Source organism: Carcharhinus amblyrhynchos, chromosome 1, assembly GCF_965287045.1.
Source record: "Carcharhinus amblyrhynchos chromosome 1, sCarAmb.v2.hapA, whole genome shotgun sequence".
Classification (NCBI taxonomy): Eukaryota; Metazoa; Chordata; class Chondrichthyes; order Carcharhiniformes; family Carcharhinidae; genus Carcharhinus; species Carcharhinus amblyrhynchos.
This window is the reverse complement of record NC_137324.1, coordinates 50,010,927-50,024,787: the sequence shown is the minus strand read 5'-3', so window position 1 is coordinate 50,024,787 and position 13,861 is coordinate 50,010,927. Positions and strand designations below refer to the sequence as shown.

The 13,861-nt window shown below is 45.6% G+C and overlaps 1 protein-coding gene and 1 pseudogene across 3 annotated transcripts in view; both read left to right on the top strand.

Annotated features, from left to right (window-relative positions):
- The first annotated feature begins 723 nt into the window (after positions 1-723).
- The window catches only part of nedd4l (NEDD4 like E3 ubiquitin protein ligase), a 427,841-nt gene continuing 414,703 nt past the window's right edge, over positions 724-13,861 (top strand). For 2 of the 3 annotated variants that reach the window (XM_080181803.1, XM_080181795.1), the window contains exon 1: positions 725-1,066. In XM_080181803.1, the coding sequence (XP_080037929.1) occupies positions 1,047-1,066 (20 nt within the window). In that variant the 5' untranslated portion in view covers positions 725-1,046. Of the gene's footprint in view, positions 1,067-13,861 lie in introns of all 3 variants that reach the window. The other variant, XM_080181786.1, reaches the window with a different exon arrangement.
- Positions 10,053-13,861, top strand: part of LOC145348337 (small ribosomal subunit protein eS7 pseudogene) — a 40,319-nt pseudogene continuing 36,510 nt past the window's right edge.

Here is a 13,861-nt window from a genome sequence, read left to right as displayed (position 1 = left end):
CACGCATCAGTATCACACAGTAATTCGCAACAATAAAATGATCCTGTCATCGTATTTTCACAGATCCCTCTGAACTGCAATGAGACTTCAGGAACATGGAATTAAACTACATCTAACGAATGGAGGGCATGCAATTTTATGCCATTTGCGCAATACTCCAGGAGTCCAGTCCAGATCCGTGTCCAGATAATGTAACAGAGATCGAAAGCAGTGAAGGGGGGTGGGGGGGGTGGGGGTGGGGTGGGTAAGCAGCATAAAATAGCTACTCACCTTCAGTAATAGAAAAGTGACATGGCTTTTCAAATTAAAGCCTTCACATAATTACAATAAAAAATATCTACATATGTACATAATTTTAAATGAACCGAACTGCTGAGAAAAGCTGGAACCACAGTTTATGAATGGGAAACTTCATGTACTACCCCAGTTCCAGACCTTCAACAGAAAAGGATGGCATTGGGACATGTGTAATCCTCCTAACGTGAAGACAACCTCAAATAATGGAACCCTCACCTCTTGCAACAATCTGTAACATGAACTAGGGAAACTCCCGCTCAACCTAACTTGGCAGGCCAGTGCCCCGCCCATCCTTCCGCGTCGCGGCGGAATCCGGCCGGGCGATTGGCTGGCGGCGGGCCGGTGCCCGCTGCCCATTGGAACAGCCGGGACGTCAGTCAAGTGGAGCGAGCTTAGTTGCACCATGGGCGGTGGAAGCAACAATGTAGCGAGCGCGCATGTCCCGAGTTTCTCTGCAAAGGGATTTGGAGGCAACGAATTAGTGTTTGCTTCAGAGAAAAGCTATTGATTGTTGGAGGAAATCTTGGTGCATGTTTTAGTGTGCTGGTTGCGCCACCACATTCTTGTCCCCTTTGCAGGGCGCTTTGAGAAGGGCAGTCTTTCTGGAAGTGGTTTTGTTTTTGTATGTGAGCAGGTATTTTTCGGAAAGCTTGTCCAGTGTGTGTTTGTGTGGTACTTTCCCCCTCCCCTCCCCTTCTCCCTCCCTTTGTCCCGTTTTGGTTCTATGGCGACGCAAATCGATACGATTTATGGACTTTCAGAAGATGAAGTGAGTACGATATGTTTTCTTCTCCCCTTTTTGATTTTAAATAAGTAAATAAAGTATTGAAGAGTTTCCATAACCTGTGGTGACAGTCAAATGTAGGAAAGCCAGTCCCAGCTGGTGCTGTGCCTGTCAGCCATTCGACACAAACGTTTGTTCCCTTTCTGTATTTATCCTACTTTCCAGGCACGAAACGTGAACAGTTTCCGGGTACTTATTTGTTTATGGGGTAGATGAACTTATTTTTGTTTTCTCTTTTGATGATTTCAACTTCTGTTGCTCTACAACCGAAAAGAGGAAGGGGGTGACTTATTAATTAATTGGATAACTATTTTCTATCCATCGCTGACACCCTGCACCTCTGCTGTGTTGTGGTGTTGGCACTTAAAACAAGCTAAAGTGTTGAGAGTGGTTTTGTTACGGTTTTCACCCCGTTCGGCCACGGGAACTGTGTATCAGTCAGTGAATTGTGTTTGTGTTAACGTTAAAGAAGTGATTGAGCATAGTCTGGACACTGGGAACAGGAGAAGGCCATTGGGCCCTTCCAGTCTGCTCAACCATTCAATCAGATCCAGAAGAATTATTTTCTCAGAGGGTACTGACTCTTATTCCCTTTCTCAAAGGGCAGTGGAAGCTGAATCTTTGAATATTTGAAAGGCAGAATTAGGTTATTGATTAACAAAGGGATGAAAGGTTAGTGGGGTAGGCAGGGATTTGATTTATAATTGTCACGTATTAGTATACAGTGAAAAATATTGTTTCTTGTGCACTATGTAGACAAAGTATACCATTCATAAAGTACATAGGGGAGAAGGAAATGAGGGTGCAGAATATAATGATAAGTTAGAGCAAAAGTGTAGAAAAAAATCAACTTAATAGAACATTATTGAAGAGTTAAGAGTGCAGTTTTAAAAGCATTGAATGAGAGTCGAAGATGGAGGATATGCCAAGCTCCAGCACCATCTTGAATGGTTGAAATTGCAGTCAGATCAGCCATGACCTTATTGAATAGTCGAGTAGACTTCAGGGGTTGAGTGCCTACTCCTCCAAATTTGTAAATACTTAACTCCACTTTTCTTGCCGGTTTCCCATAATCCTTGACTTCCTTGTCAATCAAAAGATTGTCTCACACAGCCTTGAACGTATTCAGTGATACAGAGGCATAGAAAATAGAAGCATGAGTATAACATTCAGTCCTTCAAACCTGCTCGGCCATTCAGGATGATCATGGTTTATCTTCTATATCAATCCCATACTGCTGCACTCTCTCCATATCCCTTAATAACCTATAGACATTAGTAATCTGTCTGTTTTGTCTTAATTATCTTCAGTGACTTGGCCTCTGCAACCTTCTGTGGTAGTGAATTCTACAAGTTTGCTACCTTCTGAGTGAAGAAGTTTCTCCTCATCTCAGTGTTAAATGGTCCATCCTAAGACTGTGATCCCCTTGTTCTAGACATCCCAGCCAGAGGAAACAACATCTCTGCCAGCAGTCTGTCCAGCCATATCAAAATTTTGTTTCGATGGGATCCCCCTCATTCTTCTAAATTGTAGTGAATACAGACCAAGTCGACCCAAGCTCTCTTATTACAATCCTGCCATCTCAAAACGTTAGTCTGGTGAATCTTCACTGTACTCCCTCAATGGCAAGTGTACCCTTTCTTGGATAAGGAGACTGAAATTGCACATAATACTTCAGGTATGGTCTCACCAAGGCCCTCACAATTGTACAGTCTCACAAAGGACTTGTAAAATTGCAGTAAGATATCTTTACTCATGTACTCTGGTCCTCTTGCAGTGAAAGCCAACGTACCACTTGCCTTCTCAGATGCTTGACACACCTGCAAGCTTGCTTTCAGTGGTCCAAAGGGCCCAAACACTGACCCTTGCTTCACCCCATGAGTCACTGCCTACCACTTCAAAAAAGACCCATTTATTCCTACTCTCTGGGGAATTCTGAAGGTTAATAACCCTTGGTGAAGAAATTTCTTCTCATCTTTGTCTTAAATGAGGGAACCTTATATTTTTAAACTGTGCCCCAAGTTCTCGACTCCACTATGAGGGGAAAGTGAGTTGATCTTTCTCTACACCCTAACTCTTTTTGTAACCCTACACTCTGCACTCTCTACTTTCCTTCTCTATGAATGACGTGCTTTGTCATAGCATGCAAGAAACAATACGTTTTACTCTATACTAATACGTGACAGTAATAAATGAAATTGAATCAAACATCCTCTGGGCATCTGCCCTGACGAGGGGTTGTGAAATGGGCACAGGTGACTCTTCTTCTCCATTTCCATTTTAAAACTAGGATAAACTGATATATTTATTTGTGTTGCTTCAATCAGGAGATTTTAGCAAGAACGTGGTGGTATTTAATTTTTTTTTGAACACCAGCACTGAGTCTGAAACTGCATGTAGTTTCAGGGAGAAATGTGGAAATTCCAAATTTTTCCTTTTTTTTGAAACAAAATGTACAAATACACAGCTTGAAAAAAAAACTTCTGATTTATTAGATGTTATGTTTCTGAGTAGTACCATTGAACCGTCATGTAAGTGTTGTGGGCATAAAAGACTGATACTATGTGAATATTCATATGAGTGATGTGCAGAATTACAGATTAGTTGTACAGTGGTATAATTTCTAAGTAATACACTAGATGCATAATTTAGCAGTTATGTATTATTTTTAAACAGTAGATACTAATTTTGAGGCACTGACTCTTTTACTGTTGTTTGACTGGAAACCGGCATTTCTTAGACTCGTTGTTCAGTTGACAATTGCTTGTGAGCCTAGGTGCAGAGTCATCGCAAGAAACTCAGTCACGAAGTGGCACCAAAGCTGAGTCAGAACTTGTTCTCAATATCAACAGTTTGCATTTATGCAGCATTTGATATGCTATGATAAATTCTCCCTCAGTGCACCCGAACAGGTGCCGGAGTGTGGTGACGAGGGGGTTTTCACAGTAACTTAATTGCAGTGTTAATGTAAGCCTATTTGTGACACTAATAAATAGTTTCAACACTTCAAAGTACTAAAACATTCTAAGGTCCTTCACTGGAGTATGATATCATCGCATACAAATTAAAGGTAAGACAATGAAGGAGATGTTAGGACAATGGCTATGTTTAAAATGCATCAGAAAGGGTAAGAAAGACGGAATTAAGAATCGCATGTGCTCGATACCTGAAAGTGCAGCACCAATGTTGGGACATAGGAAGTGAAAAATGTGCAAGGGTAATGGGGAACATGGAATTCCTGGAAGGTTTTTACTGGTAGAGATTGTTAATAGAGATGAGGCTATGATGGGATTTGAATATGTGAATGAGAATTTTAAAAACAAGGCCTTGTGAGTCAGTGAGTAGTGGAGTGATGTGTAAATGAAATGTTTTGAATACCATTCATTCATGTGATGAGGGCATAACTGGCATTTATTAGCCACCCCAATTGCCCTTGCTGCAGACCAGATGGGTTAGGTAAACTCAGTGCTGTCTGGGAGGGAATTCCAGGATTTTGACTTGGCAATAGTGATATATTTTAAAGTCAGGATGGTGAGTGGCTTGTGATGTGAGGGGAGGGAAGGGGGGGGGGGGGGGGGGGTGCGGTGGCAGTACCTCCAGGTGGTAGTGTTCCCAAATGTTCGCTGTCCCTCACCTCCATGATTGTGGAGGTGATGAAAGCGTGGATGAGCAACAAAGTTCCACATGCAACACATTTTTCAACTGGAATTGTTATATGATGTTTCAGAATGGGATCCTGGTCCTTTTATTGAACAGTTCTAAGGAATGCTGAGGTCTGATCACTGTCAATTGCAATTCTGTTTTTATTCATGGGCATTTTGTCTTTCAAAAGAGATCTTTATGTTGCGATTTCTTCCAGAATTGCAGTTTTCTTATTCAAGTAGCCTAAGCAGAAATTTCACAATTGGAGGTGAGCGGGTTGGGCGGGCGGGGGTGGGGGGGGGCTTCCAGGGGGGTGGGGGATGTGTAAAAGAAAGGGTAGGAAGGAAAGCGCTGCTGCTTCTTTCCATTTAAAACTACAGTTAGCTCCAGCAATTAGCAGAAAATCAGACCTGCCCAAAGTTTGAATATATAGAACTCAGGCCGCCTGGGCATATCTGGATCCACCCTAAAGATGAACCATCAAACTATCATTGCTCCTATTTGATATGCACCGGCCTATTGTCCACAGCCTAGATGTGGCCAGACTCCAAGGTGTCTGGGTGGGCTGAGGTGTCCTGTCAACAAATCATCAGTTAGACCATTGCGTGCTGAGACAACCCGAGACCCCATTGGCAGAAAGCCAAAGGCAGCTGGAAAACATGACAGTCACAGGGATAAAATAGGCATGCCAGACACCTTGGGAGCAAAACCGGGAGACCGTTGAGACCAGGCCAGAGAAAGAAGGAAGGAAGCAATCAAGGAAGAAACTGTCAGCAAGAATCACCTTCGCGAAGATGAACCAGAGGGACTCATGGACTGGATCTACAGCCTACCAAGCCAGCTTTCCAGTGAATAATGGAGGGGCATGTGATGTGTGGTTTCTGTATGATGTGGGAACTGGTGGACCCCAGGGTCCATCCCAGTGACCATGTCTGCAGTAAGTGCAGGTTGCTGGAGGAGCTTCAGCTCAAGGTGGATGAGCTGGCCTCTGAGCTACAGTCACTGAGGCTCATCAAGGGGAGAGAGGGTGCCATTGTCAATGGGGTGCAAGTGACATCCACCCCCCCTAGACTGGCTAACTCTAAGGGTCAGGGACAAGAGGGGGCTGCTGGGAGGAGGAAGGGGGGTGAGGAGCGGAGGTCTCAGCCTCTTAATCTGCATAACAGGTTTGAGGTTCTTGCTTCCAGTCTGGACGAGAACGAGGCAGGTGAGGTTGGTGAGCAAACTGCACACGGTACAGTGATGCAGCAGGACATAGGCAAAGAGAGGGGGAAAAGGAACGTAGTAGTGATTGGGGATAGTGGGGTGAAGGGTATTGACACTGTCCTTTGTCACAATGACAAAGTGCACAGAAGGGTGTGTTGTCTGCCTGGTGCTCGGGTACGGGATGTCGCAGCTGGGCTGCAGAGGAACCTGGAGTGGGAGGGTGAGAATCCGGTCGTTGTGGTACATGTGGGTGCCGGCGACGTAAGCAAAATGCGGACTGAGGATCTGGGGAGGGAGTATGAAAAGGTGGGAATGGAATTAAAAAGTAGAACCGACAAGGTGGTTATCTCTGGGCTACTGCCTGAACCGAGTGCAGACAGGCGTAAGGTTGATAAGATTAAGGAAGTGAGTGGGTGGCTCAGGGATTGGTGTGGGAGGAATGGGTTTGAATTTATGGGGCATTGGCACCAGTATTGGGGTAGGTGGGACCTGTTCGGGCGGGATGGGGTTGGTCTGAACCGTGCTGGGACCAGAGTGCTGGCGAATCGAGTAAAGAGGACTGTAGGCAGGGCTTTAAACTAATTGGGGGGGGGAGGGTGCGAGGGTAGGTGACGTTACGAGGTCTAAAGTTAAGGAGAGGGTACAGGTAAGGGAAGAGGCCGACGATGTCCCAATAATAGAGGGAATAGGGGGCGTGAGTATGGTTGGTGGCGTTACGGCAAATAGGGTCCAGGTGAAGGCTGGGATGAAAGCGCTTTATCTGAATGCACGAAGCATTCGGAATAAAGTGGATGAGCTGGTGGCGCAGATCGACACAAACGGATACGATCTGGTGGCCATTACAGAGACGTGGCTGCAGGGTGACAGGGACTAGGAGCTGAATGTACAGGGCTATCAAGTGTTTAGGAGGGATAGGCAGGAGGGAAAAGGGGGGTGCGTAGCTCTGCTGATTAAGGATAGCATCACGGTGGTAGCAAGGGATGATATTGGAGCCAAGGAGCAGAAGGTGGAATCGTTGTGGGTGGAGATTAGGAACAGCAAAGGGAGGAAGACGTTGGTGGGTGTCGTCTATAGGCCTCCGAATAATGATCTGGAGGTGGGGCAGGCTGTTAACGCGCAAATAAGTGCGGTGTGCAGGAATGGGACGGCCGTAGTTATGGGGGATTTCAATCTGCATACTGATTGGCCGACCCATGTTGGACGCGGTGGGCTCGAGGAGGAGTTCTTGGAATGCTGCCGGGATAGTTTCCTCGAACAGTGTGTGTTGGAGCCGACGAGGGAGCGAGCTATCTTGGATCTGGTGCTATGTAATGAAGCGGGTAGAATTAGGGACCTTGTGGTGAAGGATCCTCTTGGGGAGAGTGATCATTGTATGGTGGAGTTTCTGGTGCAGATGGAGGAGGAGAAAGTGGGTTCCCGGACACGCGTCCTTTGTTTGAACAGAGGGGAGTACGGTAGGATGAGAGAAGAATTGGCGAATGTGGACTGGGGGAGCGCGTTGGAGGGAGGGTCTGCTGAGGAGCAGTGGAGGATCTTTAAGGAGATCTTTCTTGGCGCTCAGCGGAAATTTATTCTGATGGTCAAAAAGGACCGTAGGAGGAGAGGTAATAAGCCGTGGACAACGAAGGAGGTGAAGGAAAGTGTTAAACTAAAAGCGGAGGACTTTAGAGTAGCTAAGAGTAGTGGGCGAGAAGAGGATTGGGAAAGGTTTAAATGTCAACAAAGATTGAGAAAGAAGTTGATAAAGAAGGGTAGGAGAAACTATGAAGCTGGGCTAGCGCTTAATATAAAAAAGGATAGCAAGAGTTTTTATAAATATATAAAAAGGAAGAGGCTGGCTAGGGTGAATGTTGGTCCTTTAGAGGATGAGAAAGGGGACCTAGTGGTAGGGGATGGGGATATGGCTAAGGTATTGAATAACTTTTTTGTTTCTGTCTTCACGGAGGAGGACGTGAATAATTTGCCGGGTGTTAGCGATGGAAAGGTGGTAGGACTGGAGGGTCTTAATGACATTACTGTTACTAGAGAGGCGGTGCTCGACAGACTGGAGGGGCTGATTGTGGACAAGTCTCCAGGACCGGATGGAATGCATCCGAGGGTTCTGAAAGAAATGGCAGAGGTGATAGTGGATGCCTTGGTAGTTATTTTCCAGACGTCGCTGGATTCCGGGGAAGTGCCGGATGGTTGGAAAACGGCTAATGTTACGCCGTTGTTTAAGAAGGGTGCCAGGCAAAAGGCGGGGAATTATAGGCCGGTTAATTTAATGTCTGTGGAGGTAAAATGTTAGAATCTGTCATTAAGCAGGAAATTGCAAGGCATCTTGAAGGGAATTGCTTGATAGAGCAGACGCAGCATGGTTTCATTAAAGGGAAGTCGTGTCTGACAAATTTACTGGAGTTCTATGAGGATGTGTCTAGTGCAGTGGATAGAGGAGAGCCGGTGGATGTGGTCTTTCTAGATTTTCAGTAGGCGTTTGACAAAGTACTTCAAGAGGTTATTGCAGAAGGTCGAGGGACATGGAGTTGGGGGTAGGGTGTTAGCGTGGATAGAGGATTGGTTGGCAGAGAGTGGGGGTCAACGGGTGCTATTCGGATTGGCAGATGGTGACTAGTGGAGTGCCCCAGGGGTCGGTGCTGGGGCCTCAGCTTTTTACCATTTATATAGATGATCTGGAGGAGGGAACCGAGTGTAGGGTGTCAAAATTTGCTGATGACACCAAGATTGGGGGAACGGCAAATTGTGCAGAGGGTGTGGAGAGTCTGCAGAAGGATCTAGATAGGCTGGGCGAATGAGCCAGGAAATGGCAAATGGAATTTAATGTTGGCAAGTGTGAGGTGGTCCACTTTGGTAGGAATAATGGTAGGAAGGACACTTACTTACGGGGCGAAAAGCTGCAGCAAGCGACGGTGCAGAGGGACCTCGGGGTCCTTATGCATGAGTCGCAAAAACCCAGCTTGCAGGTGCAGCAGGTGGTCAGGAAGGCGAATGGGATGCTGGCCTTCATAGCGAGGGGGATTGAATATAAAAGTAGGGAGGTCTTGCTGCAGCTGTATAGGGCATTGGTGAGGCCGCAGCTGGAGTACTGTGTGCAGTTTTGGGCGCCGCACCTGCGCAAAGATATTTTGGCCTTGGAGGGAGTGCAGAGGAGGTTTACTAGGCTGATACTGGAGTTGAGGGGGTTGAGCTATGAGGAGAGGCTGAATAAACTAGGCTTGTACTCGTTAGAGTTTAGAAGAATGAGGGGAGATCTCATCGAGACGTATAAGATGATGAATGAGATGGATAGGATAGAGGTGGAGAGACTCTTCCCGCTCAAAAAAGACAGTAGGACTAGGGGGCACAGCCTCAAGATAAAGGGGAGGCGGTTTAGAACGGAGTTGAGGAGGAACTTCTTCACTCAAAGGGTGGTGAATCTCTGGAATTCTCTGCCCGTTGAAGTGGTGGAGGCTGCCTCACTAAATATTTTTAAGACGCGGGTTGATGGGTTTTTGATAAGAGAAGGGATTAAGGGTTATGGGGAGAGGGCGGGAGAGTGGAACTGAGCCACGACAGATCAGCCATGATCTTATTGAATGGCGGGGCAGGCTCAAAGGGCTAGATGGCCTACTCCTGCTCCTATTTCTTATGTTCTTATGAATTCTGGGTGTTTCTTGGATACATAGTGGGGAATTTAAAGGTTAACTATATTTAATAATGTTTGTTGTGTTATACATTTTTTTTGATAAGAGAAGGGATTAGGGGTTATGGGGAAAGGGCGGGAATGTGGAACTGAGCCACGACCGATCAGCCATGATCTTATTGAATGGCGGGGCAGGCTCGAAGGGCCAGATGGCCTACTCTTGCTCCTATTTCTTATGTAAACTTATGTAAACATCTGTGTCCCTATTTTGTTCCTCTCATCAACGAAGACACCAGGATAAAACTTCAAGCTGGTTGAAATTTCTGAAATTGGACAGATACTACAATTGCATTCTGAAAACACACCCATAACAAGTTTAAATATTAAACAGTTTCCTACTGTTGTGATTTGACTTGCCTTCAGAGTTAAAAAAAAAATAATATTTTAAGGTTGGTATTACTGTTATACAAGTTGCTGCTGATACAGTGCTTCTAATTTAACGAGATGTCAAGGTGCTTCATGGGCATTATGAAAACAAAGTACGACCTGAATCTCTCAGAGAAATCAGATCAGATAACCAACCTACTTGACCGAGCTTTTGGTTAAATATTTCTGATATATGTGCACGGTATGTTGGGGTTTGGGGTGCAGAGTGACCCTGGGAAATTAGCTCCTACCGTGTGGGACCCTATGGGCAGTGTTAGATCTAACTGTGAATGAGTGCCAGAATGGAACGCCAGCAGAATACATAAACGGTGAAGGAGCCTTGTCACCAGTTATTAGGTATGTTCATTTGAACTAAGAATCACAAGGTAGGTTTGATAAACAAAGAGCTCCCAGTGTTCAAGTTAAGGTGTTCAAGTTATCAAACCTACCTTATGATTCTTTATGCATCCTTAGTCCAAACGAACATACCTAATAACTGGTGACAAGACTGCTTCACGGTTTATGTATTCTGCTGGCATTCCATTCTGGGGGAAAAAAGGGAAGGAGATCAAGCATTGCCCCCCTGGGGCTTCATAGGATGACTCTGGAAAAGAATCGCAGTGCAACATCCCTGTGAAGAATGGGCAGGGTGTTCCGACCACTGTTACTTCATTTAGAACAGTTTGTTCAGGGAGAGTTGCTAGTCGGCCAAAAACATCACTGAAAGCGGACACTGAGGGGACTTGGGCTGCAGACGACTGTTGTCAGTAGCGAGAAGAGACTTTGGATCTAGACTTATGTAGAAAGCGGTGGGGAAGGAGAGTTGACCTCAATAGTTGAGGGAGCAGCCATTGCAAGAAGCAGCTGAGGGGAGTCAGCTGCAGTTGAGGATGAGGAAGGAGTGTTGAGGAAGCGGATGCTGAGGGGATTTGGAAAGTGGATGCTAAGTGGACTTGGGCTGTGGGTGGGAGTAAAGCTTTGGGCCTATGCTTGTTTGGTGGGGAAAAATTCATGCCAGCAGAAAAATGAAATGACAGCCAGATTTGGGGCCTAGGCCTCTTTGATGAAGAGACAGAGCTGGATACCTTGTACAGAGTGCTTCAGCGCTTATCTAGCAGCAAATAATCTGGGCAAAAACCTGGTAGTGCTGGTTTTCCTGAGTACCACAGGGAGCAAGACCTTCACTGTCTTGAATTTGGTGCAATCTGACAAACTAGAGGAGAAGATTTAGCAAGATTTGAAGAGGATACGGTAGTGACTTTTGAAGGGCGTCTTGACAAATACATGAATAGGATGGCAGTAGAGGGATATGGTTCCTGGAAGGGTAGGGGGTTTTCATTCAGTTGGGCAGCATGGTCGGTGCAGGCTTGGAGGGCTGAAGGGCCTGTTCCTGTGCTGTAATTTTTTTTGTTCTTTAGATATTATTAAATTAGAGTGTAGAAAAGATTTATTTGCGTGCTACTGGGACTTGATGGTTAGAGTTACAAGGAGAGGCTGGATAGACTGGGATATTTTTCTCTGGAGCGCAGGAGGCTGAAGGGTGATCTTATAGAAGATCATAATGAGGGACCTAGGTCAGGTAGATAGTCAATATCTTTTCCCAAAGGTAGGGAAGTCTAAAACGAGGGCATAGGTTTAAGGTGAGAGGGGAGAAATACAAAAGGGTCCAGGGAGGCATTTTTTTCAGAGGATGGAACAAGCTGCCAGAGGCAGTGGTAGAGGTAGGTACAAGTTTGCCTTTTAAAAAGCATTTAGATAGTTACATGAGTAAGATGACTATCGAGGGATATGGGCCAAATGCAGGCAATTGGGCCTAGCCTAGTCATCTTAAAAACAAAGGCGGCAAATTGGGCCAAAGATCCTGTTCCAATGCTGTAAACCTCTATAACTCAATTCACTGGCTGGCCAACGTTTATTGCCCATCCCTGGTTGCCCTTGGAGGGCAGTTGAGAATCAACTACATCAATATGGCTCTGGGATCACATGTAGGCCAGACCAGGTAAGGAATGCAGATTTTCTTTCCTTAATGACATTAGGGAACCAGATGGGTTTTTCCAGCAATCGACAAAGGGTTCATGGTTGTCAGTAGATCCTTAATTCAAGATTTTTTCCTTGAATTCAAATTCCACCATCTGCCATAGCAGGATTCAAACCCAGAATTTGAGCATGATTCCTGGATTAATAATCTACTGAATGCTGAACCATTGCCTCCCTGATGGACCTGGGAGCACTGAAACCAGTGACATCAGTGAATGGCCCACCCCAATTGTTCCAGTTGCGCAAACAGGTGGATTGATGAGAGTCTGGAGGATTTAAAATGACAGTAAGCTCAGCCCTGTGTGTGGACCAATATCCGTTTCCTCTCGTAGAGGACCTGATTAGTGGCCTCCAAAATAAACACGTTGCAGGCCTCTCTGCAGATGGGATATATTCACAACTGCCGCTAACGATAGTCACACACAGGGGCCTGTTTTGCTATGAGCGGCTACCCTTTGGTGTGATGCCAGCTCTGGCTCTGTTCCATAGGGCCATGGACCAAATCTTGAGTGGAGTGACAGGAATCCATTGTTACCTGGATGGTATCTTCATAACTGGTTCAACAAGAGGAGAAGTATTTGAAGAACCTGGAGAATACCTTGGAGGCTGCAGGAGCTCGGCCTACAAGTCTTGAGAGAGAGAGAAATGGGTTCTTCAAGGACTCCATTGAATACCTTGGTCATGTAATTGATGACCGTGGGTTACACAAGGCATCTAAGAAGATTGAGGCCATCATGAAAGCCTCAAGACCAGACAGTGTGCCCCAAATTAGGTCACTTGTGGGACTTAATAATTACTATGGTATGTTTGTTCTGGATCTGATGATGTTGACACTGAGTCACTGGTTGCTGGGGAAAGGACAGCCGTGGAAGTGGACAGAAGAATATAAGAAGGCCTACCTGGCGGTAAAGCAGACTTTGAAGAGTGCTAGTTCATGTAAACCTAAAATTACCAGTGCAGCTTGCATGCGACACCTCGCCCTATGGGTTTGAGCCTGTCCTAACCCGTATTATACCAAATGGGGTGAAAAGACCCACAACATTCACTTCTAGGTTGTTGACAAAGGCTAAGGAAAAATATGCCAAGGTGGAAAAAGAAGGCTTGGGCATTTTCCTTGGTGTCAAGAAGGTTCATAATTTCCGACATGGTTGGAATTTCAAATTCTGACTGACGTACGTCCATCTTGGGACCGTACACTGGAATACCATCCGGTAGCAGCTCAATTACAAAAGTGGACCTTGGTGCTGTCAGCCTTCTCATATGAGATCTGGTACTGTCAGTCAGAGAAACACAGCAATGCGGACACTCTGCACAGGATATCTTTGTGTGGAGATAAAGATGAACCCGTCTGGAATCTGAAGATAATGTACTTTGGGTTACTGAAAGATAAAGTTCTGGTAACTGCTAACCAGGTGCAGAATTCTACCTGGAATGATCGGTTAAGTCAACTGGTAGTTTTGGCAATGTATGTCCCAAAGATGGGGGTTGCCTGTGTTGGATGGATGTTTAATATGGGGAATGAGAGTCATCATTCCCCATCATTAAGAGGAAAGTTTCTGGAACAATGCACCAAGGGCACCTGGGGGTGGTGCGAGTGAAAGAAATAGCAAGAAGCTATTTTTGGTGGCCAAATGTTGATGCACAAATTGAAAATGTGGGATTGTGTGAAATCCTGCGCTTTGGTACAGAAGGTATCACTCTTTTTGCCTCTTCATCCACGGGAATGGCCCTAATCGCTGTGGTAATGAATGAACATTGACTTTGCAATTAATGCAGATTGATGGGCAGTTGTTCTTTAGTGGTAGTGGATGCCCATTCCACGTGGCTGGAGGTCATAGCTGAGAAGTCCA